Below are 26,684 nucleotides of genomic sequence, written 5' to 3'. Positions count from 1 at the left end.
AAACAAAAATCAAATAATATTATTCCCCAGGCCAACTCTTCAGGGGTTTTTCATTGAATATAGGACGAATCCACATACAGTTCCTAAATGGTTTACTATCTGACCCTGGCTCAGATCTCACCATTTCCTTTCACTGTCTACTCTTCAGCTCCACTGGACTTCTGTCATGTCTGAAAGAATGTGCTTAAGGACTGCTATAGGGCTTTTGTATATTGCTCTTTTTTTCAGTCTAGATCATAGACTTGGAATATTCTTCTATCAGGTCTTCACTTGTCTGTTTTCTTTTCATCTTTCTGAGCTTGGTTTATTTTCCTTTCCTCAGATTGGTCTTTTCTGACACCCCTCCCAATCTCCTCCTACACTACCCCCCCCCCCAAAAAAACCCTAAAAACAGAATGAAGTTTCCTAGCTATATCCTCTCCCAGGATTCTGTACTTTTCCTTCTGAGCAGATCTCTGGAGCAGACCACTGCAATCTCCCCAGGTTGGTCCTCTGGCTCCAACTGCCTTTCCGTGAGACTAGGATTCTCAAAGAAAGAAGGGCCCTCAGGGACCAGACAGGTTATATAAATGTGTGGGTGGAGACAGTGGCAAACTGGGGAGCACATGGTGGTCACTAACAGTTCTGGCTACTTTTTACTGTAATTTGCTGGATTAAAAAAATTTTTTTTTCCCCAAAAGACCAAGAATCCTGATTTTCATGCAAGATCTTTCAATTTCTAACTGTTGGAATTAAAAAATAATTAAAACCCCTGAGCAGAATAGCCAAAATGATCTTGAAGAAGAACAAAGTTGGAAGTCTCACACTCCTGATTTCAGAAGTTATTATGAAGCCACAGTAATCAAAACAGGTGGTACTGGTATAAAGACAGACATATAGCATAATGGAATAGCATAGAGAAGCCAGAAGTAAACTCTTACATATATGGTCAAATGATTTTCAGTAAAGGTTTCAAGACCGTGCAACGGGGAAAAGACAGTTTTTTCAACAGATGGTGTTAGGAAAACTGGTTATCCACATGCAAAAGGATGAAGTTGGAGCCTTACCTTACACCATGTAAAAAGTGATCTCAAAATGGATCAAAGATCCAAATATACGACCTAAAACTATAAAACAGGGGAAAATCTTTGAATGATTCTGGATATGATACCAAAAGCACAGGCAGCAAAAGTAAAAATAGATAACTTGGACAACATCAAAATACAATATTTCCGTGCATCAAAGGACATAATCAATGGAGTGAAAAGGCAGTCTATGAAATGGGGAAAATATCTGCAAATAATATATCTGACAATGGATTAATATCTAGACTATAAAAAGAACTCCTACCATGCAACAACAACAAAATAACTTGATTTAAAAATGGGGGCCCAAAAAAGAAGAAAAAAATGGGCAAATTGACTTGAATAGACATTTCTCCAAAGAAGATACATAAATGACCAACAAACCAAAAAGGTGCTCAACGTTATTAATCATTAGAGAAATACAAATCAAAGCCACAATGAGATAGCCCCTCCCACCCATTAGGATGACTGCTATTAAAAAAACAAAACAAACCAGAAAATAACAAGTGTTGTAAAGGATGTAGAGAATTTGGAACCCTGTGTCTAATGTAAAATGATGCAACTGTTGTGGAAAACAGTATTTTGTTCCTCAAATCAAAAACAATTATCTTACAACACAGCAATCCCACTTTAGGGTGTATATCCAAAAGAAATGAAGGGAGGATCTTGGGGAAATATTTATACAATCATGTTCATAGCAACATTATTCATAATGGCCATAAGATGGGAACAATCCAAACACCCAATGATAGACAAATAGATTGTAAACAAAGTGTGGTGTATACATGTAACAGTGTTATTTAGCCTTAAAATGGAAATTTTGACACATTACAAGTAATGAAATTTGAGGACATTATGCTAAGTGAAATAAGTGTCACAGAAAGACAAATACCGCATGATTTCACTTATGTGCAGTATCTAGAATGGTCACACTCATGGAAACCAAAAGTAAATTGGTGGTTGGCAAGGACTGGAAGAGGGGAAATAGTTGTTTAACATGTAGTTTTGGTTTTGCAAGATTAAAAAGTTCTGGAGATACATTTAGTACAATGTGAATATAGTTAACACTACTGAGCTGTATACTTAAAAATGGCTTAGATGGTAAGTTTTATGTTATGTGTATTTTGCCACAATTAAGAATTTTTTTTTTTTGAATTTGAAAAAGAAAAAAAAAAAAAAAAAAGCAAAGCCCTAAGCAGGCTCACAAAATTTATCATGATGTGCACTTTGAAGTGTTTGCCTTCTGACAGTGAATCTCTAACTTGATCATGCATCAGGGTAACCTGGTGGGCTTGTTAAAACAGATTGCTGGGCCACACCCCTAAAGTTTCTGAATCAGTAAGCCTGGGGTGAAAGCCTGAGAATTTGCATTTCTAACAAGTTCCCTGGTGTTGTGAGGCTACTGCTACTGATCCAAGGATTACACTTTGATGACCACTACATTAGATAGACAGTGCCACAGACTACAACTCTCTGTTAATTTCTATGTATCAGTTTGTGATACATCTTTGGTTCTGGGGTCTGTGAAAGTTGTGTTTGCCATGTCCTTGTGCCATGTGACCCTGCTTCTCTGGCCAGTAATATGCTATAGATGAAGGGCTAGACCTAATATACTGGGCATGGAAACTGCCCAGTTTTGCACAATATATGGTATATAATCCAATTAGAATAATCCAATCCCATTTTGAATGCAAGACACACTAAGGCAGGTCAGGTAGAAGCTGAAGCTAAGAGAAGCTTAATTCTGAGGGAACTGGTCGGGTGACAAGAGCCACCTCATTTTACCTGGAGCAGTGTGAATCACATTCCACCACCATGGGGGCTGTGTGGCCAAGATGCTTCTTGTGCTCGCCCACTTCCTGGTGTGACCTTAATATAAACCTGCATCTTCTCTGCTAAAAAAGAGGAAGTCTCTTTTCTGTGTTTCCTGGAAGACTCTCCCATCCTGTTTTGATAGTTTTGGTATCTTTATCATACTATTGACTCTGCTTTTCTATGGAAGGAAACAATCTTGATCAAGAAATGTGACTCCTTAAGCCTCGGTTTTTATTGAGGTTGAGAAAAATTATAAACTGTGCTTTCACTCATAAGATAGGAATTTTTCCATCTGCCCAAATGACTTCGAATAATTGCAATACATGACTCTTAGGGAACATCCTGGAATTGCTATCAAAATCAGTAAACCCATCTCATCCCAGCATCCTGCTTCTTGTCTCCTCTCTAATTGGCTGTCAGCTAGTTCATTTAGTGAAGCCAGCGTTAAAACAATCAGGTTTCCGCACCGCTAGTTCCTCCAGCCCTTTCTCTCCAGAAAAGGGAGAAAGCCGGTTGCAGTTTTGAAAGGGGGCAGAAAAACAATGTCACAGCAGGTACTGTCTACAGCAGGAAAGATGGCCTTAAGGGTAGTGAGCTTCTGCTAACGAAGGGAGTGTCAAGATACTGCATCAGCTGGCTAGAAACGGCCACAGAGGGAATAGTTGCTTAAAGTCTCCCCGGACTCAGAGACTGAGAGATGGTGACAGGGAAGAGATTCCCGGATGGAGAGAGGCTGGCGGTGGTCGTCCGCAGAGGGATTATTGCTAGGAACCGCACTATGGCCTCGGTCCCAGAGGGGCCGATCGGAGCGGACGCTTCCGGATCTGCGTTTTGGGCAAGACCCTTTCAGCCAATCTTTGTACAGGCACTGGTGACGTCACTCGTTGCTCTTAGGCTTGTCTCGTGACGTCATCCCACGGCGCCGGAAGTGGCGCGTCCCGGAAGAGAAACGTGAGGTTGTCTGTGTCCGCTGTTTCGAGGTAAGGCGGTCGTCGGCCTACCTCCTCTACTGACCCGGTTGAAATTCGTGGGTGTGGGCCCTGGGTCGGGGCCATTACTACCCTTGAATGATGTTCTTTGAATAACGCTTTTATGGCTTCTTTCCCGGCAGGCTTTGCTACATCCTCGGGCTCTAGGCTTCTCACTTTGCTCAAACTCCCTTGGGCCGTTTTTCGGCGACCCCGTCGTTGGTCGTCGCCCCACCAACCTGTACCCCGGACACCTGTACTGGCTTGGTCACTACACAAGCAGAGAAAAGATTAGAGAGTGGGTACTGTCTAGCCCAAGGAGGCGGCTCGGCTTGTTAGGAAGGACATGGTTTTCTCCCGAAACTCTCCGTGAAAGGAACTTGAGGGGCCTTCACAGCGTCCTCAACAGGTCCAATAGGAGGGACAGTGGTAGTGGTTCAACAAAGCAGGGGTATAATTTCTACATGGAATCAATGTGGTCCAGGTTTAGAGCCTTTAGAGAATCTAACTTACATTGGGAATCGTTAGAATACTTGAGACAGGACTGTACTTTACGGAGAGACAATACGGATTTGTGCCCTTCCACCTTAGTTGCACAGTCACTGCTGTCGGCCGATCTTTGTATACGTCCTTAGCCTCTGCTTTTATCCTGTCTTCAGTGTTCACCAGTGACAGGAGTGTTGAATGCTTTTGACCAGACACTGAGCTTTACGTACTTCCTCGTTCAGTCTTCATGCTACCTCTCTGTTGTTCAGCAAGTCTTAATGTTTTACAGCTGGAGAAATAAAGGCTTAGGTTAAATAATTGGCGTCAAGTCACACAGTGACTAGATGCTGCAACTCAGGCAGTTGCACATAAGAGGCTGGATGTTCTCCACTATGTTATATTGATTTTTTTTTAACTGTTCATTAAGCTCCCGAACACCTCACTCTGTTGTCTGCTATTTTATGGAGAAAATTGAGGTCATCGGATATGCTTTCCCTCAAATTTCTGCCCCTGCTTTCCCTTCTTGAAAAGTCATCTCATTTAACACCCATTCTTACCTTTCTTTTACTCTCAGAGGATAAGCTGTCTCTTCTGATCAAAGTGAATCCCATTATCTTTGCTTCTCACCTTTTGTTTATGTTTTCATCTATGAGACCTTGTTTTTATTTGTCTTTTCTGCCCCTGACTATGTCCTAGTCATATGTGAACATAGGTTTCTGAGATCCCTGGTCACCTGGCTTCTACCCTCCAAAACTAGAAAGAAGGAAAAGTTCTTAGTGATCCGTCTTCCTTTAGCTCTCATCCAGTAAGTCTATTCCCCTTCTTTTTTAAAGAGTGTTCTAAATTCTGCCTCCATTTTCTTACCTTTCACTCCTTTCTCCAGTCTAGCTTTCAGACCTATCATTCTCCTGAAATTTTAACCTTAAGGTCACAGTGATTATCAAATCAGATAGATATTTTTCAGTCACTACTGGATCCCTTTGTTGCCTTTTTTTTTTTTTTTTTTAATGTGTTTTAGTTTTGAGAGAGACAGAGCATGAGCGGAGGAGGGGCGGGGAGAGAGAGGGAGACACAGAATCCGAAGCAAGCTCCAGGCTTTGAGCTGTCCAGCACAGAACTGGACGCAGGGCTCGAACTCACTGTGAGATTATGACCTGACTTATTCAACAGATATTTATTATGATGCAGAGATGAGGAAGACAAAGTGCCTCCCCATTAGGAGCTTTCATTCTAGCTATTTCTCCATATGCTTCTCTCACCAGCCATTTCTCCTGTGGGCTAGTCTTTTTACTTCCCTAAAATTTTAGGTGCTTCCAAGGCTTGTGACTTTGGCCCACTTCTCTTTTCATTCTGTACACACTGTTTGAGTGAGCACATCAACTAGGTTGGTTTTAACTGCCTTCTACATGCTCCCAAATCAAAGTTGTCAGCTTAAACCTCTTTTCTAACCTTCCCTCTCACTTCTTACCACACTGCTCACTTCTCACCGCACTGCTGGACAGCTCTGCCTACCAGTTCCACAGACAGTTCAAATTCACAGGCCTGAAACTGAACTCAGTGTCTTCCCTGAACTTGCTCTTATCACATCCATCCCTAAGTCCTGAGGATTTTATTCCCTAAGTATTTCTCAAATCTGCTCTCTTCTTCATCCCTATTATTGTACTACTTTAGGTACCATTATCTTTCACCTGAAATATGATGGCCTTCTGATGGATTTCCCCACCTCCAGTCCTTGAAAACAAATCTGTGACAAAGCCCTGCTTCATAATCTTTAAAGATCTGTCTGTTCATTCATTTGATCTTTTTTCTCATTCATTTAGCAAATATTTATTGTTTACTGAATTGCAAAATCCAGTGGAAGTTCTAAAGTTTGAACTCACCAGTCACCCAGGGCTCTGCTTATTCTGGACCTGCCTGTGTCTCTAGCCTCTTTTCTGCTTCATGCTTTAGATTGCAGCAACACTGAACTCCTTTTCATGTGCACTATGCTGTTTCTTAATGCATTACCCTTGCTGTTCCCTTTGACTTGAATCTTCTCCATTTCTCTATCCACTTCCTTCTCCCCTAATTAGAATGACCCTTTCACCAGTTAACTTAGTTTATATATAGGACTCATTTTAGGTCTGCCTCCTATAGGAAATCTTCCTTGACATCTCCTTTCTCCAAGTCTGTATTGGGTATTCCAGCCTTTTGCTGCCATAATACTCTGCACAGACCAATCATTATACTTACTACAATTGTTGTAAGTGTTTCTGTGTTTCTCTCCCTCACAAGACTCTGAGTCTTTTGAAGACAGGAATGATATACCTGCATCATATGAGTGAGACACATTATTTCTTTATTCACAGTACTAGAATACCACAAGGCACATAGTAGGCATGCAGTAATTTTGATTGATCAAAAGAGTGAAGACAAAAGGTATATGGTGTAGTGATTAAGAAACCATTCTTTTTTAAAAATTTTTTTAAATGTTTATTTGTTTTTGAGAGAGAGAGAGAGACATAGTGTGAGCGAGGGAGGGGCAGAGAGAGAGGGAGACACAGAACCCGAAGCAGGCTCCAGGCGCTGAGCTGTCAGCACAGAGCCTGAAGTGAACTATGAGATCATGACCTGAGCTGAAGTCGGACGTTTAACTGAGCCACCCCGGCGCCTCTGCCCCCTCCCCGCTTTTTAAGTCTATTTATTTATTTTGAGAGAGAGAGTGCACAAGAGCAGGAGCAGAGGAAGGGGAGGAGGGGAGAGAGAGAGAGAGAGAGAGAGTGAGAGGGAGAGAGAGAGAGAATCCCAAGCAGGGTCCAGCACAGAGCCCGAATTCAAGTTCAGCACAGAATTCGTGAACTCAAGAACTGTGAGATCATGACCTGAGCTGAAAGCAAGAGTCAGATGCTTAACCGACTGAGCCACCCAGGCACCCCAAGAATCCATTCTTTAGAATTGATTCAAATCCTAACTCTGGCATGTATTAGCTATGTGGCTTGTACATGTTGCCTATTTTTTTTAAGCCTTAAATTTTTCTTTCTTAGGATGAGAGTTGTGAAAATTAAATGAGATGATATAAGCAAGACATTTAACAAGTGCCTAGCACTTATAAGGGCACTTATATGCACTTGATAAGGGCATGCTGAACTCCAGGGGATCCAGAAGTATAAGGCCAGGCTTAGCCCAGGGCAGTGATCTTTAAGAGACCCTTCCTCTGAGTTTTTGTATGGATGGGCAGTGATGCAGTCTGTTTACAAGGAGATTATAATCTCATTTGGAGAGTGGAATTACATCCACATTTAATTTTCAGAGAACTGTGAAGGTAAATTAACCACACCCAATAGCAAGATGTAGGGGTAGGGAAGAGAAGATAATTCAGAGAAGACCTCTGGGGGGAGTTGGGGCTTGGAAGTTGAGAAGGATTTGGAATTCTGGAGGGGAGGAAAGAGTATGATCGAATGCCTGGAGATCATATTGAGAATGACTTATTTGGGAGACATGATTCAGTATATCATACCTGAGGGATGTATTTGTGTGTAAGAAGGAGTGTATGTGAGTCTGGGGGAAAGGAAGGTGGGGCTAGTTCTATGAAAGAAGTAGGAGGTGACATAAGTAACCTTTGTAGGGTTAGAGTACGAGGGTCTTAACCTCAGGCTTGAGGAATTTGGGACTGATCAGGGTTGGGCAAGTTGGGTTGGATATCATGATAGCCCTCAGCCACATGTAGCTATTTAAATGTAAATTAAAAAAAAAAAATCTAAGAAATTGAGGTTTTCTGTCACACTAGCTACATTTTGGATGCTTGATTGTCACATGGTGGCTACATTATTGGACAACATAGGTGTACAACCCTTCCATCATTGTAAAAAATTCTACTGGACATCACTGTTCTACATTCTCAGATTGCTGGGCTTGCATGGCCTATCAGATCACTTGGTTCCTTAAGATATAACTAGATTTTTTTTTCCTGACTAATCCCGACAACTCTGGAATGAAAAGTAGGGAGTTGGAAAATAGAGAATTAGGATTTATCCACATAGATGTGAGGATGGGATTGCCCAAGGAGAGGAGCAAAAGATGGCTTAAGAGGAGCCAGAGCAGAGGAAAGAGAAGGAAGGCCAGAGAACCTGGATAGGATTATTGTCTGGTCATTTACTTGCAAGTATGTACTGTGTTCTTGTATGTCAAGTATTAAGTGCTGGGGATATATTGGTAAGCAAAAAATGGACTGATGCTGTTTTAGAGCTTGCACTTTATGGAGTTTCAATGTATGGACTATATTGAGATTCAGGAGCGCCTATCATGCATTCCCCATATTCTAAAATGCTTCATTCCTAGAAAATGGATCTGAAGACTAAAATGGGCTAAAAAGTTGGTCAAGGTTAGTTGCATAAGCACTGTGGAGTCACTACTTTAGCTTCTCAAGAATTTGTAAATAGAAACATCATAACTTGAGAACTTTGACAAGAATGAGTGTGTGTGGAGGGCAGGAGGGGTAGTTTCTATTATCCTGCAACAGCCAGCCATGCTCTCAGCTGCCCATCAGATTCCTTCCTGTCCCTGCTCTCAAACTGTGCTCTCTTCACATTTCTTTTGTTATTACTGTGAGTTGTCAGTCACCACGTGACTACTTTCTCAAAGCCTGATGAAGACATACTTCATTTCTCAGTCCACTTCCTGCTCATTCATCAGTTTCCAGTAAGTGCAAACAGATGTGCCTCTGAATACATAGCATTTAAAAATGGAACGTGCCTATAGCACCATCATCACTTGAGGCTCCAGGTTGAGGATTTTAGGTTTACAACTGACTCTTCATGCCTTGCATTCACCCCTTCACGAAGACCTGCTGAACTTTTGGACCTCACTTTTGTCCACATTATGTTGACTGCCTCCTGACTAATCTCAGACTCTCGACTTCTCCACTCCAGCCTGCCCACGCCCAGCTGTCATTTCACTTTGCCATGCAGCTCATTAACCTGGCAACCTGGCAGTTGTCTCTTCTTGATTGTCAGATCTAAACTTTTCAGCATAGTGTTCAATACCTTTGCCATTTTTGATGACTCTGGAGCAGCTCCCCTGGGTCAGCCAACAGGGTCTGCTTTCCACCCCTCACCCATGGCTTATTGCTGAAATCTGCCTTGTCGCTTGTGCCTTTAAAAATGGAATATACCGTCTCACTTATTTTCCTTATCAGTCTTCTTGGCCTTTTCATTTGGGTGGTTTCCAAAACCTTTCCTGACTGATCCAATATCTGTGACTTTGCACCTCCTCAGCAATCATTTGTTTGCCCTGCTTTGCACTATCCTTTGCAGATGGTAATGAAACTTTGACTTTCAAAAATCTTGTTTCTTTTCTCTTCCCTTTGGACACAAAGCTTGTGCAGAGCGCCTGATAAGTGCTGCCTTGCCTGCAGGGCACATTTCTCAAAGAGAGGGTATTAGAGGCTTGAGCAGTAAGCTTCTGGAGTCGGGGGAGGTATCCCAAAGATCCTAGTCCTGTCCCTATCCATAGTTCCCTGCTCTACCTCTCTGGGTGATCTCATGCTCTCTTTGCCTCACCTTCTCTGACATGTTGATGCCTCTCAAATACATACAGTCAGTCCATTCCTTCCCTGAGCTTTCTACCCATATATCCTACCTTGACCTGTGGATCTTTCACAGGCAATGTAATCTAATTGTGTTTCAGTCTGAAAGCATCCCTTCTTCGTCTGCCATTTAACTTCAAATTATGTCTCCTTGTGTATTGCTCATTTTAGTCAATGGCTATTTCCAAATTCAAAGTCTTGGTTTGTGTCTCCCTCTACTCCTTTGTCATTCCCCAAATACACTCAGTAGTTAAATCTACCTTCACAGTTTGTTCTGGATCTTCTTCCTCTCCATTGTCTTTGTTCAGGCCTTTGTTCAGGCCTCATCTCTCTCCCAAATTTCTTGGCTCTTTCCCTTCTACTGATACTCTCCATGGCCATACAGGTTGTTTTCAAAAGAAAACCGGCACCTTCTCTATTGTGCAGGTTGTGTATAGCACAAAGGTGCCACATTCACTCTTTAGACATTGTAGGTTTGTGTATTTATCATGACAATCTTCTGGTAGATGGCAGTAAAATGTATTGTTCTAATGTTGGTATGTTACGACGATTAAGGAAAGGAAAAAAATTTTTTTAAATGTTTTATTTATTTTTGAGAGGGGGCAGAGAGAGAGGGCAGAGGGGCTCCAAAGCAGGCTCTCTGGGTGTGTGTGCTGATAGTGGAGATCCAGATGTAGGGCTCGAACTTATGAACCCACAAGGGCTCAGGCCAAAGTCAGATGCTTAACTGACGGAGCCACCCAGGTACCCCAAGGAAAGGAAACCTTCTAATCCGCATAAAGATGCCTCTGGACTGAAGAACATCCTCTGTTCTGATGTCCTTAATTCTCTGCCAGGCAAACTCCTTCTCATGCCTTGAAAACTCAGCATAAATATCCTTTCTTCGTTAAGCCATTTTTGATACTCTCCACAAGAGTTGGTTGTTTCTTTCCCTGGGCAAATGCCATATTTGGTTACTCCCTTATAATGCTTATCACATCATATTGTAATAATTGACATATGAGTCTATCTACCCCACTATACTCCAGGCCTCTCAAGGATAGAGACAATGTTTAATTATTCTTTTATCCTCACCTTGTAGCCTAATGGCCAGCATATAGAGTATATCAGTAAACATAAATATTTGATTGCTTCGCATGATTTAGGCACAGAGTTAAGTACATACATTATCTTATTTAATTCTCACGACAGCCTCATGAGTCCTGTCATTATCACGTTTTACAAGTGAGAAAATTGAGACCTAGGTGAAGTCACTGGCCTCAAGATGAATAGCTGGTAGCTGGCATGTGTGGTGGTGCTGGGGTGTGCTAATTTTTCCAGTGATTCTCTTCTGTTTTGTTTCTCAGAGTAATGATGCGGGTGTGCTGGTTGGTGAGACAGGATAGCCGGCACCAGCGAATCAGACTTCCACATTTGGAGGCAGTGGTGGTTGGGCGTGGCCCAGAGACCAAGATCATTGACAAGAAATGTTCTCGACAGCAAGGTAATTGGTCATAGCAATGTGCAGTACTGTGTTTTGTTCCTTAGGATAATGATAACCAAGGATGCACATTTCCTGGAAGCTATTGATAGAAACCTTTTGTCTGCCATAAACAAAACTCAGGAACTGAGCTCTCTCAGCCAACATCAGGGCCCCATTCACCCCTGATTCCACCCTCTGGAAGCGGTTAATATTCAGTGTTGGGAGCAGGCAGGTTCCATCCTGTTAGTATGGTGGAACTGAATCCCGCACCCTACTTTGCCTGGGGAGATTCCCATTGGGCAGTGAGACAGTTGCATTCTGGGATTTCCAGCCTGAAACCATGTCTGAGAAGTGATGGGATACTTCCATCCTTTATATAATGCCTCACACGGAGGGTGTCGTCTTTATAAGACTATGGCATCCAGCTCTTGAGATGTCTTTCCTAGGATTTAATGAAATGAAGGTCCTTAGGAAAAAGCTGTACCGTGTACTTATTTGTTCCATGTAAACTCTTGATCTGTTCACTGCAACCAGGCCTTCCGCCTGCAGTGTGTTCCTCAGAACAGGGTTTCTCAGTGCTTGGAGTCTGCAATAGTGATTTTGGTTTTTCCCACAAGAGTTAATCTAAGTGAGGGGTGGGGGGAAAGCCATGCTTGAGCTGGCTGGGTCCAAGACAGAAGGAGACACTGCTTCTCACTCTTTGTCCCCTTCTCACAACAGCAACTGGAGCAATGTATATGTTAGCCTGTCTACTGCCTGTCCTCCCTGAAGAGCAGCTGTGGTGTCTCTGCACCTTGTCTCACTCACAAGTGTTTGATGTTACTTCTTCCCACATATGCTCAGACTGTTCTGTCCCTGCAGTCCTCTTTCTAGAATATTCTCTGCACTCTGCCTACCCAAGGCCAGCTGAACTTCTGTTTTCCAATAATGTATCTTTTACCTTTCTTTATTGAAGGCATCTGATAGTTTTATTAAATAATGGAAGCCCGATTTAACAATGAGCCAAGAGCTTATGAAACAACTGGGTCCCTTCCCTGACTGCAGAGTCTGTGATCCTGAGTGGGCCAAGGACTCTGGAATAGGGATTGTGGGGATTCTGTAAACCTGCCTCATAGGAATGTTAGCAGTAGCTAAAGGAGTATGTATGCTGTTGGAAATTTTATGGAAGGATTTGGAGCCCAGCCACTTCCATAATAGGCGATTTTGCTCATGGGCCTTTGAGGAAACCCCTGTCAAGTTGCCTCCTGGAATGAGGCTTCATTGTCCTGTAGGAAGAACAGGAGCATGTGCTTGCTTCTTGGTGGCCTTTAGATTGAACTTTTTTCAATCTCTTTCAGTACAGTTGAAAGCAGAGTGTAACAAAGGATATGTCAAGGTAAAGCAGGTATGTGTGTTTCTAATTTGGATTTCCATTTTATACTTGATGATTTTCTTATGCTGTCTGTACCAACCTGTGAAAGCTTCTCTGTCATGTGTGGAAGTGATGGGGTAATAGAAGTGAACCTTAAGCATGGTATCTGGCACACAGTAAGTGGTTAGCATAGCAGTGGCTATGGTATTATTGCTAGCATTGTAATTATTTTCTGATTTTTCTATAGGTAGGGGTCAATCCCACCAGCATTGATTCAGTCATAATTGGGAAGGACCAAGAGGTGAAGCTGCAGCCTGGCCAGGTTCTCCACATGGTGAATGAACTTTATCCATATATTGTAGAGTTTGAGGAAGAGGCAGAGAGCCCTGGCCTGGAAACACACAGGAAGAGAAAGAGGTCAGGCAACAATGATTCTATAGAAAGGGGTGCTGCCCAGGAAGCTGACTCCCATACAGGACTGGAACCTGGGAGTGACCCTGGCCAATGCTCTGTGCCCTCAAAGAAGGAGAAAGATGCATCTACCAAAAAGGTGAGGGTGGTGTGCCTGATAGATGACATGGAGATTAAATGAGATATAATGACTGCTTGATTGTTTTGTACACTGTAAAGCTCAAATACTCGTAAGGCGTTATTAACCATGACAAGGGTTATTAACCATGATGAAAGAGTCACTTGTTTGTGTCACCAATCACTTGGGTGAATGTCCCTTTATGTACATTTTTCTTGAAGTCCTGAGGTAAGCCACCCGAAGGTAGGGAGGTAATGGCGGTGTACTGCTAAAGTGGGTCAGTCATATGTGTATCTGCAGAGGGTTAGCATTGGAACGCTGTTCATAGATCATCTGATTCACATCCTGATGTCAAAGTGGAAATGTAGTTAGGCTGTAGATGGAGTGCGAGAGGGCAAAGAAGATGCAGTTCACACTCTGGCATTTCCAGCTTTCATCTAGACACACAGCTCTCACTACTGTATAGGAAGAAAATGGAAATGGTTTATGGTTATAAAGGGAAAAGATTGAGTAAAGTGGATATAGTTGAGTTCTTTTTTTTTTTTTTTTTTTGAATGCTTATTTTTGAGAGAGAGTAAGAGTGAGCAGGCGCGGGCAGGGGAGGGGCAGAGAGAGGACAGAGGATCCAAAATGGGCTCTGTGCTGATAGCAGAGAGCCCGATGTGGGGCTTGAATTCACGAACCACGAGATTATGATCTGAGCTGAAGTTGGACACTTGACCGACTGAGCTACCTAGGTGCCCCAGATATAGTTTAAATCTTAAAAATGAATTTTATTACTTGGGATGCCTGAGTGGCTCAGTCAGTCAGGCTCAGAGCCTGGAGCCTGTTTTGGTTCTGTGTCTCCCTCTCTCTCTGCCCCTCCCCCACTCATGCTCTGTCTCAAAAATAAATAAACATTAAATAAATAAATTCAGTAACCTTTTGAGAGAGGGTTAAAAAAAATGAATCATTACTAAGTTTGGTTGCACTTTGCTGACACATACAATATTAACTAATGCCAAATACAGCTACTGACATTTGCAATTTACATTGCCCCTTTTTGTTTCAGGAATCATTGGGCCACTGGAGTCAAGGCTTAAAAATTTCTATGCAGGATCCCAAAATGCAGGTCAGAATAAAATTTTGGCATTGAAATGTATTACATGTCTTTTAAGTGACTACTCCACAGAGTGAGGATAAATGAAAGCAAAGGAGATCAATCCTTCTGAATGAGGTTTGTTTTATTGGTCTACTTGGTGAGAACAAGTGGCTTTTCCCATCGTCAGTAAGTTAGCAACTGGAATTCTTTGGAGAGAAGCTAAGTTCTTCAACTGAAGATCTCCTCTTCCTTATTCCTCCTAAACTTCTGGGTGCTATTAAGGGAAGTTGAGTTAACCTTTGTGGGGTTTTTTTCACGGGAGTGTCAGGTAATGTATTGTGACTGCAGTTGCTGGGCTGCCCCGGGATTAATAGTCAGGTGTCATCCTGGGAGGAGTCTGTGAGTTCTTAAGTTACATTCTGGGGTGACAAGGGGCCAGATCTGATAGGGCGTCTTGGAACACATGATTGTGTCACATGGTCTGCTGTGTTAGAGTGGAGAAGGGTGCCTTTGAATTTATGCCTGCAGGGATTTTACATCCAATCCATAGGAACTATTTTGTACTGTGAATTTCCTGCGTATTCTCTGTAGTGTAGTGCTTGAAAACACAGGTTCTGGAGTCAACTAGATCTGGTTTGAAATCCTAGACTTCCCACTTAGTAATGATGTGACTTTGTGCAAGACACTCATCTGAGTCTCTGCTGTCATCTGACAAAATTGGGATACTGACACCTTTTGCGTAAGATTGTGTTGGGAATGAAGTGAGTTAGTGAATATGACAGTACCTGACACACAGAACATGTGTGGTAGATATCTGTTTCCTTCTCTTGTGCCCCATCCTAGGTTTACAAAGATGAGCAGGTGGTGGTGATTAAGGATAAATACCCCAAGGCTCGTCACCACTGGCTGGTCTTACCATGGGCTTCCATTTCCAGTCTGAAGGCTGTGACCAGGGAACATCTTGAGCTCCTTAAACACATGCACACTGTGGGGGAAAAGATGATTACAGATTTTGCTGGGTCCAGCAAACTCCGCTTCCGATTGGGTTACCATGCCATTCCCAGCATGAGGTAAGTGTTGTGGGTAGTGCTAGTGTATTCTGGTTCTAAGTGGACAGATGGATTCAGCTTGGGTGTGCTGATAGTCTCAAGGCCAAGGGGAGTAGGGTGGGATGTTTCCAAGGAAGGTGGGCTGAAACTTCCACCCTTCTCCCTGATTTGCCTGTGACTTTTATTAGATTTTTCAGAAGCATCTATAACTCCTTAGTGATTAAGGACCATTGCTCTGGAGGAGACAAACATCACTGACTTTTGTCATGATAGCTCAGTAGATCTAAGATTTAAAATAAAATGAGAGAAAAATGCAGAACCTGTTCAAAGAACTCAACCAAGGCAGATCTCCATAGTTGTTGTTCTTTTTTTTTTTTTTTTTTAAATATTTATTTTTGAGAGAGACTGAGTGTGAGCAGGGAGGGGCAGAGAGAGAGGGAGATACAGAATCTGAATCAGGCTCCAGGCTCTGAGCTGTAAGCACAGAGCCCAACATGGAGCTCAAACTCATGAATTCAAAGATCGTGATCTGAGTTGAAGTCGGACTTAACCAACCTGAGCCACCCAGGCACCCCTCCAGTTCTTCTGAGCTAAGCAACAAGATAAGCAGATTAATTGGATTTCGCAGTTTTTATCTTGTATTTGTTCATTTGTTTTTTCGTGATAAAATACACGTAACAAAGTTTACCACTTTAACCATTTTTTTAAAAAACTTTATTTAGGGGTGCCTGGGTGGCTCAGTCGGTTGGGCGGCCGACTTCAGCTCAGGTCATGATCTCGCTGTCCATGAGTTCGAGCCCCGCGTTGGGCTCTGTGCTGACCGCGCAGAGCCTGGAGCCTGTTTCGGATTCTGTGTCTCCCTCTCTCTCTGACCCTCCCCCGTTCATGCTCTGTCTCTCTCTCTCTCAAAAATAAATAAACGTTAAAAAAAAAAAAATAAAAAACTTTATTTAAAATCCAAGTTAGCACAGTGTAATAATGACTTCAGGAGTAGGATTTTAACCATTTTTAAGTGTACAGTTTATTGGCATTAAGTATATTTACATTGTTGTGCAGTCATCACCATCATTTTTCTAGGACCTTTTTCATCTTCCCAAACTACCTCCCATTCCCCTCTACAGTCCCTGGTAGTTACCATTCTGCTTTCTGTTTCTAATAATTTGACTGCTCTAGGTGATTCATGGAAGTGGAATCCTACAGAAACTCTTTTTGTGATTAGCTTATTTCACTTAGAATAATGTCTTCAAAGTTCATGTATGTGGTAGCGTGTATCAGAATTTGTTTTGGTTATTTTTTTTTTTTTAACTACCCAACAACATTCTTCACATTTTATTTAGATAATTATGACTTAAATTATGGGTGACTTTAACCAAATGAAATTTTTGTGCCATATTTTTTCCCCATCAGTACTCTTCCTTTTTTTTTTTTTAAGTTTATTCATTTATTTTGAGAGACGGTGAGAGAGCACATGAGCGAAGAAGGGGTAGAGAGAGATAGACAGAGAGAGAGAATCCTAAGCAGCCCAAGCAGGCTCTGCACTGCCAGGACATGAACCACAATATCATGGCCTGAGTCAAAACCAAGAGTTAGACACTCAACCAACTGAGCCACCCAGGCGTCCCAGTACTCTTTCTTTAAAGTTGAGGCTTAGCTTACATGCAACAAACTGCATCAGATTTATAGTTTGGTCAGTTTTGACAAACATATACGTCCTGTAACTATCACTCTGATTAAGATACAGAACATTTCTGTCATATCCCAGAAAGTTCCCTTGTGCTCCTTTCCAGTTAGTCCTTTCCTCAACCCTCGTGTTGTTCTGATTTCTTTCCACATAGGTTAGTTTTGCTTGTTCTAGAACTTCATATAAATGGAATCATATAATGTGTCTGACCTTTTTTAGTCAGCATTGTGATTTTGAGATTCATGTATATTGTCTTGTATATCATGGACATACTTCATGTTTTTGCTCTTGGGTAAATACCTACAAGTGAAGTTGCTAGGTCTAAGGGTAGATGTATGTTGTACTCAGTTAAAAAAATGCAGTTGACCCTTGAGGCGCCTGGGTGGCTCAGTCAGTTAAGTGTCGGACTTTGGCTCAGGTCATGATCTTGCGGTCAGTGAGTTCGAGCCCCATGACAGGCTCTGTGCTGAGCCTGGAGCCTGCTTCAGGTTCTGTGTCTCCCTCTCCCTCTCTGCTCCTCCCCTGCTTATACTCTCTCTCTCTCTCTCTCTCTCTCTCTCTCTCTCTCTCTCTCAAAAATAAATAAACATTAAAAAAATGTTTTTAAAAATGCAGTTGACCCTTGAACAACATAGATTCGAATTGTGCAGGTCTACCTATATGCAGATTTTTTTTTTAGTATAGTAAAATACTATAAAAGTATTTCTTTTTGTTGTGAGTTTCTTAATAGCTTCTTTTCTCTGGCTTGCTTTAGTGTAAGACTTCAGTATATAATACAACATACAAAATAATGTGTTAATGGACTGTTTATGTTATTGGTGAGGCTTCTGGTCAACAGTAGGATATTAGTAGTTAAGTTTTTGGGAAGCCAAATGTTACACTTTTGGATTTTTGATAGTGTGGGGGGTCAGTTCAAGGATCAACTGTATATGTTTAATAAGGTTTATTGTTAGAACCTTACTAAAAAATTTAGGACAAAAGTCACCCATAATCATAATTCTGTTTCTCCAGTGCTGTGCAGCCTGTGGCTAACAGAGCCCTTGACTGTAGAGCACTTTTCACATAGTAATCATGGTGTCCATACCTTCATCATATAACAAATGCTGTTGTGCTAAGAATGCTAAAAAAAGCTATGGCAGGTGTGGGTGGGAAGCAAAATGAGCAGTAAGTAAAGTTGCTGCTTACATATCCTTTTAAGATCCCTGTAATTTTGAATAAACACTGTGGAAAGGAAAAGGTAACAAATTTTTTTATTGTAAAAAATTTAGAAAATATAAAAAATAAAGTATGAAGCAGAACAAAGATCTTCCATAACATCACCACTAATTGAACCCTAGACCTTACTTGAATTTCACTTTTTTTTTTTTTATGTTTTTCTGCTCCAGGATGCAGTCCAGGATCCTGTGTTGCATTTATTTATTTATTGTCTTTCCTTAGTTTCGCCTAATCTGTGACACTTCCTCCTCCTTTCCTGGTTTTCATGACCCTGACACTTTTGATGAATACTGGTTGGTTTTATAGCATGTCTCTCATTTTGGGCTTGTCTGTTACTTTTTCATGTTTAGGTTGAGGTTATACTTTTTTTCTTCTTTTTTTTTCTCCTCCTTTCAAAACACCAGAGATGATGTTGGGTCCCTCTAAGTGTACCATATCAAGGAGTGCATAATGCTGAGATGGCTTTTTACTCATGATATTAACCTTGATCACTTTGTTATGGTGATGTCTGCCAGGGTTCTCTCTTGAGTTACTGTTTTCCCTTTGTAATTGATGAATATCCTGAATAGTTTGGAACTGTGCTGCTATCCTGTTTGTCCTCAAACTTTTACCCAGTGGTTTTAGGATTTATTGGTAGGTCCTGCCTGCAACAGTTATTACTGTGGTGTTTATCTTGCTGATTTAGCTTATCATGTCGGGGTCACCAGTTGTGGGTTTGGCTTTTGGCTTTGTCCAGCAAAGCTGAGGACAGCAGAAAGGATTACTTAAGACTCCAAAAGTCAAGAGACGTGAAAGAGAGGCTAAGGGAAGGCACCCCAAGCTGCTCTCAAGCTCCCGTATTTATTAGGCATACATTATAGGGAAATCACTGTGCAATATGAAAATTGGCACGTAGGTGCCAGTAAGAATGTCTAGAAAAGCGTGCAAAAAAACAAGGTATTCCCCAGACTGCAAAAGAGCAGATGCCGGAAAGCAGGGTGGTGAACAAGATAAGATATTCCATAGATAACATGGTCTAAGGAATTCATGAGCACATGCAACCCTAAATACACGTTAACTAGATACTGGTCAGCTGTTTTCAGCAGAGCCAGAAAGCAGTGTAATGCATTCCCTATAATCTCCTTAACCAGGACAGAGCTATTTGATTTCCCACATTACCTAATGGTGCTTTTATGTTTCCGTCATTCTCTTTAATTTATTTATTAGAATTCTTCTGTATGGAAGAGCTGTCCTTTCTCCCCCATTATGTATCTATTCAGTTATTTATCAGTAAGGACTCATGGATGTTTATTTTATTCTATAGGTTTTAATTTGTCACTCATTTTATTTCTCAAATTGTTCTGCCTTTGGTCCTTGGAAGCTCCTTTACGTTGGGTCCTGTATCATTTTGATATGGCCCTAACATTTTTTGAGCACTTCTTTATTTTCTGGAGCAAGATGTTCCAGGTTCATCTTATATTTTTTTCTGTTCTAGCCCGGGAAGGAACCTTTTATTTTATTTAGTTCTTTTATTGGATAATGATATTTATAAACCAAGACATGCATACTAAGTTTCTATATTGAGAGAAGTGGTTGATTCCAGAGTGCCTTTGCTCCTAGGTCCTCTAAGCAGATAGAGCCTGGAAATACATGCATGAATCCTAACCCACACAGACATTCTCTTTCTTCCTTCCTCTCTTTCTTTCTTTCTTTCTTTCTTTCTTTCTTTCTTTCTCTACTTGTGTATGTGTATGGAAAAGCAAAAATTTATACTAATACCTCTCGCTCTAGTTCAACTCTGCAAGGTTCATTCTTGTCTCCCTCTTTCTTTTGTTGTAATTTCTTTGTCCAACAGTGAAAAATCTGGCTCTCATTAGATATCATAAATTCGCTTACCTGTTCGATCTTAGTGTACACATAAAATAGTTACAGAATTGCTAACCCACACCCCTGTGAGAAACACATTTACTCATTAGGGCACAGTATTTGTATACAGCTTTTTTTTATCTTTACGGTATCCAAACTACTGTTGTTCAAAGTTCACTTGGCAAGTTATTTTTTTCCTGACCCCCTTCAGTGTGGTTCCCTTATTTGTTTGTAATACTGTTAGGTTTGTTACTGCCTATATTCCATTTTGAATTCCTGCATGTATTGGTTGGTTTTGATTATTTATTGCGGGGATAGGAATATTACTGATTCTAAGAGTCAAAGCTATACAAAAAGGCATCTTACTTGGTTTAATAAGTCCAAAAGAGAACTCTTGATTTTCTTCCTCAAACCTGCTTTTCTTTTAAGCTTTCCCATCTCTGTAAGTGGCACCTCCCCCAAACCATATCCAATCCTTCCACATTAGGGAGTCCTACTGGTTCGAGTGCAAAATGTATTCCTAATACTACAGCTCTAATCTAAGGTGTGTTTATTTCTAGCTTCGACTTCTGCAGTAGCTTGCTAACTTGTCTCTGTATCCATCGTTATCCTCTTTATAGTTCCTTCTCTGCAGGCCAGCCAGAGTGATCTTTTAAAAGTGCAAATCAGAGACCATGTAAGCAGAATACAGTGCAGACCCCTTGTCAACCTATAAGACTCTTTATGTTCTGGCCCCTACCTCCCTGGCTCCAGCCATTCCAGATGTATTTATCACCTTTCTGTTCCTCAGTTGCACGAAGTTCTTTCTCATCTCAGGGCCTCTGCACTTGGCCTCCCCACTCCCTGAAACACTCTTTCCCCAGATCTTTGCTTGCCTAATTGCTTTCTCAGACCAAATCACTGCCTGGGAGGGGCCTTCCCTGAACACTCTTGGCTAGATGAAGCGGTAACCTCTACTCCCTGAGCACTCTGTGTCCCATTTCCCTGGCTTATTTTTTTCTTAGTGTTAATGGTTTGAATTTTCCTTGTTTATGTGTTTACTTATTTTTTATTTGTCTTCATTATTAGAATATAATTTCTGTAAGGGCAGAGGCCTTTCTCATTTTGTTCACTGATAAATTCCCAGTGCTAGAATAATCCTTGGCCCTTTAACAAGCATTACATATTCTTCAGTGAATGGGTGAATGAATTGGATTAAATGGAAACACTAGCAATATTTTATATACCTGTACTTTTACTGTTTGTCATTTTGATTAAGCCATAGTTTTTAATGGATTTAATGGTCTTTTTTTTTCCCCCCTCTCACCTAGCCATGTACATCTTCATGTGATCAGCCAGGATTTTGATTCTCCTTGCCTCAAAAACAAAAAACATTGGAATTCTTTCAATACAGAATACTTCATAGAATCGCAAGGTAAACAGTGTTGTTTAGTTTTCACATTTGTTTCATTTTCTCACCTGTTCTTATATTTGCTTTAGTTGTTTTCCTAGATAATAACCTGGCCTCGAAAGCCCATGTACAGCTTTGTGTTCCCTATAAAGATTCACCCATTAAAATAAACTGGATTATTTGGGTTCAGTAGGATTGCCACTTTGCTGTGAGCAGCCTTCTTGGTGGGGTTAGAGGGTAGAGATCTAGAAAGCTGTTATGTCAGAGTCAGAAAGGTACGTTTTGTTCTAACAACAGGGGCCTTAAAGGTTGTCCTGAGAATTATTGGAGTTCATAGACATGAAAGCTCTTAACAGTTGTCTCTTCTGCCATCAGCTGGGTAGGGGCTTGGGGGCTGCCTCATGTGAGGAGTGGTTGATTAACAGGGGAAGGCTGTGTATATATAGAAGGAAGCATTTCCCAGGGTATGTACTGTGGAACTTCAGTATGCTGGGATGTTAATGATGGCAGCTACCACTGACCAAGGGCTAACCAAGGGTAAAGCACTATGATACAAACTTTTGATGTAATAATATGGATTCCTTACAGTGTGTCCTGAAGGAATGTAATTACCTCAAAAACAGATTGCTCAGATTTAGAATCTGATTCCCAGCAGTGAGTTTAACCTCAAGTTTACTAGCTTTAGGATACCTGGCATATTTTTATGTGGAGTCAGAGTTTCTTTTCTGGGGGGGTATCTTGTATTGGATTTCTAGAGTAGCTGGGCTCTGAACTTTTTTCCTTTGCCTGCAGCTGTGATAGAGATGGTACAGACCGCTGGCAGAGTGAGTGTCCGAGATGGGATGCCTGAGCTCTTGAAGCTGCCCCTCCGTTGTCACGAGTGCCAGCAGCTGCTGCCTTCCATTCCTCAGCTGAAAGAGCATCTCAGGAGACACTGGCCAAAGTGATTCTGTGGAGCCTGAACTTTTGTAGCAGGTGTGGCTGATTGTTTAGAGCAAATTTCTGACACCTGTTCTGGATTGCTTGTGAACTTTTATTTCTTGAATTAAAACATGCAGCTTCCCCCGCCCAAACAAAGCTTCTTCTGTTCCTGAGTGGCTCCAATATGGGATGACCTGAAATAGTTCAAGAATTAGGAATTTGGGGTTGTTTTGGATGTGTTCTCTGGTGATGGTGTCTGGGACAGGCCTGAGCCCTGATCTCCAGGATCCATGTCAGGTCTGACTCACGGGGAGCAAAGCCATGTTCACACTGACCTAATGCAAGATATGGAATCAGAGAGCAGGCTATATATTTCTGTTCTGTACATTTAATCCTTCCTCCCCAGAGGAAGAGAAGCTCGAGAGGTCTGGTATTTAGCTTAAAGGTACTAATTGGTCTTGTTCTCTGATCTTAATCTGTTCTGTAATATTCTTTCTCTTTCCTTTCTTTTTTAACTTAATTTAATTTACTTATTTATTTGCTTATTTATTTGGTTTTAAATCTTCAGGGTTTTTTCTTTTTTTTTTTAAATTTTCATCCAAATTAGTTAGCATATAGTGCAACAATGATTTCAGGAGTAGTGCCCCTTAGTGCCCCTTACACATTTAGCTCATCCTCCCTCCCACAACTCCTCCAGTAACCCTCTGTTCTCCATATTTAAGAGTCTCTTATGTTTTGTCCCCCTCCCTGTTTTTATGTTATTTTTGCTTTCTTTCCCTTATGTTCATCTGTGTCTTAAAGTCCTCATATGAGTGAAGTCCTATGATATTTGTCTTTCTCTGACTCTTTCCTTTCTTCATGGAGAAATTAGTTTCTTCTGTTCCTTTCATTCCTTTCTATCCAAAACCATCCATGCTTCCTTCTCAGAAAGTGTCTCACCAGTACTTATTCACTCTGAGCAAATAGGCTTGGTGAGGGGGTGGAGAGATGGGTTTTTTCCTCTAATATCAGGGGTTCCTGGCTGATGAGGAAATACTCGGCCAAATGTTTGTTCATCAGGGTTCAGCTGTCAAGCCTTCTTGCTGGCCTGCTTGGATCTTTTGTCTGAAAATAAAGTTATTTGTTTGGGGCAGCTCTCTTAGGTAGTTGAAAATTATTGGGAGTTCAGGTAATAGTCACAAACTCCGTTCTGATGCATGTAGAGATCATCGTTAACTGAAAAGTTGCATAGAACCCCATAGCTTCATTTTTTACTCAGAACAAATTTGGATGTCACTGTTGGAGCAAATCTGTTTTTGGATAATGTCAGAACTAAAGGTAAAAGGAAATCTAAAATGTTGCTTTTGATTGCATTGGTGATCCATTTGAGGATGTGGCTCTTTTTGCTCTTGAGTTTGTTAAAAAAATAAAAGAATACCCTTAATAATAACTTCTCTCTGGAGAAAACCAATTTGTGGAGACCGTATCTGACCTCAATCTTTCATAAACAAACAGAATGCTACAGTGGTTTTTTGGTTGAGCATGGGTATAGTCATATAGTCCTAAATAGTAGTAATTAATGATTATAGCAGCTAACATTTGTTCAACTCCTGTGCATCTAGGCATTATTCTAATACTTTTTTCAGATTATCCCATTTCTCACTGTATGTAATTCTGTGGGGTAGGTATTCTTGTTATGACCTTTAAAGGGGAAGAATTTAATAATCTGTAAAGGACCCTGGGCTTCAAAGTTGGTTTTGGTTCTGGGGCATCAAACTCATTTTCCCTATTAGTTGAAGAATATAAATGTATTACTAACCAGTAGGGGCCATAGACTCATAGGGGCATTGGGTCTGTGCTGACCAAAAGCTCTTCGTGGCATTTTATCATTGATTTCTCTGAGGACAGTCAGTTCCTCTAAAGCCCCTTTTCCACATCTGATGCCTTAAAGCCCCTAGAAACTGTTTCTAAAGGTACACTCCATGGATACCTGAGATCAGAATTGCTAGTGTCCTTCTACAACATGTAAACACTTGGGCTTTATCTCAAAACCACTGAATCACAATCCTTTGGGCCTAGGAATCTGTATTATAAAACATTCAGGATGACCGTTTTCATACTAAAGTCTGAGAACCACAATATAAATGAAGTCTGGGCTTCAAAGCACTTTGCATTTCTGAAAGTTCCAGATTAGACTGTCCCCTGCCAGGATACACACACAGTTTCCTGGTTGGTTTTCTGGGCTAGTTGCAGGCCTTCCTTCCCTCTGCATGGTCAATTTTATTTCAGGACCCAGGGAGACTTTGGGCATTAGATAAGGGAGAATGACTACTTATAGGGACCAGCCCTTTGTTTCTGCAGGATTTGGGGGAGGCCCCCTGGCCCCATGTTTTGTTTTTGTTTGTTTTTTTTTTTTTAATTTTTAAAATTTATTTAGAGAGAGAGCAGGGCAGGTATAGAGGGAGAGGGAGAGAGAAAGAATTCCAAGCAGGGCTGCACTGACAGTGTGGAGCTCGATTTGAGGCTCAAACTCATGAACCTGAGTTCATGACCTGAAGTGAAATCAAGCCACTCAGGCGCCCCTGGCTCCAAGCTTTTTGGGACCAGGCCTGGTGCTGATGACTTCCTTTTCTTTTTTCTTTTTTAAAATATTTATTTATTTTGAGAGAGAGAGGGAAAGATCATGTGCTCACATGAGGGGGGAAGGGCAGAGAGAGAAGGAGAGAGAGAAGCCCATGCATGAGATCATGAGACCCAATCATGAGATCATGACCTGACCCAAAATCAAGAGTTGGGTGCTTAACCAACTAAGCCACCTATGCACCCCAACTGTTTCTTTTCAATGGCTCCCATCCCTTCCTGCTCAGACATCAGTCACAAAGGCTTGGTCTGGGACCTGTGATGAACTCAGCTAACCTTAGGCTCAGAGCCTATATATTTTTCCTCTTCTGGGTCTGTCTGAGATATCCAGGTACAAATGGTCCTTTCCAGGACCGGACCATACTTGAGATGGTCCACTAAGAGTCCTTGCAGGTTCAGGGATGCTTCCTGGAGTCTGGCATCTGGTAATCAGTCACATACACTGGATATGGCTGGATGTCAGAGATTCAGCATTGATCTCTGTCAGAATTGCCCTAACTGCCTCTCTCTGTCCCAGTAGCTACAACTTGGAGATCTCCACAGAGCTCTGAAGATTCTTCCATAGACTAGATTTAAAAAACAAAATATGATGAAGGCCATGAAGCTCACCCCCCAGAATAATGTGTACACATTTTATGTACCCTTAAAGTGCTTCCATGGACTCCCTAAGGGGTCTGTGAACCCCAACTTAACCTCTGCTCTGAAGGAAAAAGTCACCACTTTGCATGGGAGCTTAGGAGGTATCTGGGATCCCCTCCTATGGAGGTGTCTGGAGATCCCAGACACCTCCTATGGAGGACTAGGGGGAGAGACCTTATCTCCAGGATATCCCTGAGATGCTCTCCTTTGGTGTCATTGCTCCTTCCTCAGCCCTTTGGTGCATGCACATCCTGGGGTCTTCTAACTAGAGATGGAATTCAGGCCCAGGAGCTGCTCGCTCTAGTTTAGCCACCACATTCAGGCAGGAATCTTGGGAAATGGAGAAATCTTCAGCAGGTCTGAGGGGTTAAGGAACCCTGACTGGCCGACTTATCATGAGCTATCTAAAAGGCAGTGAATCTACATTACTAAAACCAGTCATCTGCATAAATAGATCAGCTATATCATGAATGTATCCCAGGATAGTGGGAATGGCAGTATCTCTTGGGTACAGTATGTTAACAGTACAAACTGTGCTGGATTCAGTAAGTAATCTCTGACTAAGGCAGAGATTTCGATGAGGCCTCAGCCAATGTACTTGGGAATTGCAGAACATTTAACTGAACTTCAGATAAGGTGCCCAGTGAACTTTTTAAAAATAGGTATTGCCAAAACAGTTAATTTTCTACCTAATCAACAATGTTATGTAGTTTAGCATGTTGATATTAAAATCACAATGAGAATGGTAAGAAACTGCAACCAAGGAGAGACTATATCACAGTGTATGTGATATATGATGATATATGTGATACATGTGAGATATAATGAGGGAAATGTTGAAGAGTGAGGTGACCACCTTTACATTCTTTGTTTAGCCAGGCTACCCTGTGACCTTGAACAACAGAAGTTTTAGAAAAACAAATGAGAAAATGAGGAGTCAGAAAAAGGACATGAAATATTGAGGTATATAGGTCCCATGCCACCCCCTCTCCCAAGTGGGCTATTG

General features: G+C 41.5%; 1 protein-coding gene across 7 annotated transcripts in view; it reads left to right on the top strand.

Annotated features, from left to right (window-relative positions):
* The window catches only part of APTX (aprataxin), a 63,668-nt gene that overhangs the window by 21,239 nt on the left and 15,745 nt on the right, over positions 1–26,684 (top strand). For 2 of the 7 annotated variants that reach the window (XR_008424227.1, XM_053908042.1), the window contains exons 2-8: positions 11,243–11,379; positions 12,696–12,742; positions 12,957–13,259; positions 14,290–14,349; positions 15,163–15,389; positions 21,420–21,523; positions 22,292–22,474. Coding sequence is in view for 6 of the 7 variants with exons in the window: in XM_053908042.1 (XP_053764017.1) it covers positions 11,247–11,379; positions 12,696–12,742; positions 12,957–13,259; positions 14,290–14,349; positions 15,163–15,389; positions 21,420–21,523; positions 22,292–22,446 (1,029 nt within the window). In the remaining variant the exon portion in view is untranslated. Of the gene's footprint in view, positions 1–3,755; positions 3,860–11,242; positions 11,380–12,695; positions 12,743–12,956; positions 13,260–14,289; positions 14,350–15,162; positions 15,390–21,419; positions 21,524–22,291; positions 23,871–26,684 lie in introns of those variants that run through there. The other 5 variants (XM_019424174.2, XM_019424176.2, XM_053908044.1 and 2 more) reach the window with 5 other exon arrangements.

Source organism: Panthera pardus, unplaced genomic scaffold (assembly GCF_024362965.1).
Source record: "Panthera pardus isolate Hobbes unplaced genomic scaffold, ASM2436296v1 HiC_scaffold_20, whole genome shotgun sequence".
In the NCBI taxonomy this organism is placed as follows: domain Eukaryota; kingdom Metazoa; phylum Chordata; class Mammalia; order Carnivora; family Felidae; genus Panthera; species Panthera pardus.
The sequence above is the reverse complement of the archived record's forward strand: the minus strand, read 5'-3'. Positions and strand labels throughout refer to the sequence as shown.